The 2,479-nt window shown below is 46.3% G+C and overlaps 1 protein-coding gene across 1 annotated transcript in view; it reads right to left on the bottom strand.

Annotated features, from left to right (window-relative positions):
- Positions 1-2,055, bottom strand: part of GCNT2 (glucosaminyl (N-acetyl) transferase 2, I-branching enzyme (I blood group)) — a 19,577-nt gene extending 17,522 nt beyond the window's left edge. Inside the window, exon 1 of the mRNA XM_014940990.1 lies at positions 929-2,055. Coding sequence (XP_014796476.1) covers positions 929-1,850 — 922 coding nt within the window. The 5' untranslated portion in view covers positions 1,851-2,055. The remainder of the gene's footprint in view (positions 1-928) is intronic.
- Positions 2,056-2,479: the final 424 nt, after the last annotated feature.

The raw sequence follows: 2,479 nt of genomic DNA, 5'->3' as shown, positions 1-2,479 counted from the left end.
ACAAAATGAAAATTTTATAACTTAGTGGGGGTTTCACTTCAAATAAGCTATTTCCAATTAGCTCAGCTCAAAAAAAAAAAAAAAAAAAAAGGACAAGAGAAGAAATTTATCCTTGCTTCTATTGCTCACATTCCGGCTGAGGGCTGCTGTGAAGCTCTAGGGGGTGGGGAACAGTAAAGTCCTACCAGGTGCTTTTAAAAGCAATGTGCTTGAGGAAGAAGTCCTGTGCATCTTCTGACCCTTTCCCAGTCATAAGAGCAAGGTAAAACTAATTTTAAATACGTAAGGTAAAGATGAAAATTCCGGTTCTGATTCTGTTTCTCTGAACAGATCCTTGACCTTGTACAATGGAGTTTAGGTGGTAGTTATGAGTACAGGTTTTTTTGCAGGTGTTACTGGAGAGCTGGTAAGTGTGTGTGCATACAGAAAAGTACATGATGACTAGAAGCGGATTCTACTCAAAACGCAGATTTTCTGGCCCTGAAGTAATAGATAGAGAGGGAGGAATTGACTTCTATTTCTGGAAAAATAAAACTCAACCCAGCAAAATGAGCATCTTCACTACGTTGCTTACATAGCTTACATATTTCAGTCTTCATTCCTTCTCTTTTCTTCACTTCAGTTTTTACAGGTAAAAGGCTTAAATCAGCTGAAATGTCCAAGGATTTAAATTTGAACATAGATCCCCTGGGGTTCTTCCTGCTCAGTGGTAATGCACATCCTGCACAGCGCAGTCACCTCTCCCTCAATGGGTTTAAAAATAAAGGGCAAGTAAGTTTATTTGATAGATCAGCCTTTTATATCAATTAAACTTTTCATCTAGGCTTTGTCACAGTCAGCCTCAGATATATGTCTGTGTGTGTGTGCACGTGTGCACCCATGTGTGCATGTGTCTGCCTACAGAAAACAAAAGTGAAGGCGCACTCACCCGGGATCCTGTTGAGTGTTACCCAGAAGTGCTCATCAGGGCTGTAGGTGTCCTCAGACCATGCCAGGAGATCGATGGCGCGCTGGTCCTGCAGCACAAACTCCACAAAGGGCCGGGTGACGGCCACGTACGCGGAGCCAAAGTAGATGGTCAAATTGTGGGGTGGGGGTGCTTTGCGCACAGATGTCCTCAGCATGAAAGAAGAGGAAGAGTATAATTGCTCCCTGTGCACGTATTCGGTGCGTACGGTGATGTAGGGGGGTGGCAGCACCCCAGGGGTGATGTTCTTCCCCCTGAAGCCCTTCAGCAGCCGGACAATCTCCTGGTTGGTCTTCAAGGGGAATTCCTGGCCACAGGTGTTGAGCAGGTAGTGCCAGGGCACGGCTGAGGCCAGCAGGTCCCTCATGCAGTGGAGGTCAGCCCGCAGGCGGGAGATGCCACCATAGACCACCTGCTCCGTCCGGGAGGCAAGGAAGGCGTTGGGGAAGCAGCCCACCAAGCGCTGCACCGCCTGCCGGAATGGGGCCGGTGCCTTGGCATCCACATGGACACAGTAGACATTTTGGGGCATGTACACTGCCCTGAAGAGCCTCTCGAAGGTCTCAAATTCCTTGTGCAGGGTCATGATGTAGGCGATGGGGAAGGCAGCCTCCTCAGCCGAGAGGGCGCGGGTGATGTAGCGGTTCTGCCTGATGTACTCCGTGCAACTGGATTCACCAAATGATGTTTTTAAAGTGTTTTCCTTCAGAAAGGATGCTTTACCTTCAGTAAGTGCTTTACAGGCTTCTGCTAAAGTTGAATTCACCGAGAAGTTCAACCTTTGAAGAGGTTTTTGTGTGTGCAAGTCAGCAGCGTAGAAGACAAATGGAAGTGAAACACTGAGAACCAGAATAGCGAAGAAACAATATCTGACAGGATTCATTGCTGCTCAGAAAAAAAGTCTCACTTGAAATATTACGAAGAGGTCAGATCAAACATCTCAAACAGCTTGTTTTGCGGGCTGCGCTTGCTTCCTGCCCAATAACGCATGCGTCCATCTGATGCATAGCATGCAGTTGCTGTCCTTACTTTCAATATTAATGGTTTCATAGACATCATTGATGTGGATGCAGCACAAGTAGCAAACAACTTGCAGATGGATGCTGCTCCACAGCACCCTGAAGATTAAGCAGACACGTAGCATAATTACTGGCTTGGCAATGAACAGGTGGCACTACATATTTCACGGTGTCCCTGCATTCAATTTATGGGCATGTTCTTAACTGCTCCCTCCCCACTCTCCCTGCACGTATCATATAGTTGTAAAATTTCCTGTGCGTGCACCCTGTGGCAGGAAAACCTCATATTTACATCTTGCATAATTCTATTTTTTTACTTACAGGAACCATTTTTTGAACCACCCAAGCGTATCAGTCATCACCGCTTCAGAATTACTAAAGGCTCGTTCAGCGCACTGTGCTACCGTGTAAGACCACCAACACCCACATACAAGAAGCAGGAGTGTCTTTTTTCCTCTGTGTAGAGTTATATCAGAACCATCAGGTCTCTTCA

This window comes from Calidris pugnax, unplaced genomic scaffold (assembly GCF_001431845.1).
Source record: "Calidris pugnax isolate Ruff unplaced genomic scaffold, ASM143184v1 scaffold8, whole genome shotgun sequence".
Taxonomy (NCBI): Eukaryota; Metazoa; Chordata; class Aves; order Charadriiformes; family Scolopacidae; genus Calidris; species Calidris pugnax.
Note: the sequence above shows the minus strand (reverse complement) of the source record. Positions and strands in the feature narration are given on the sequence as shown.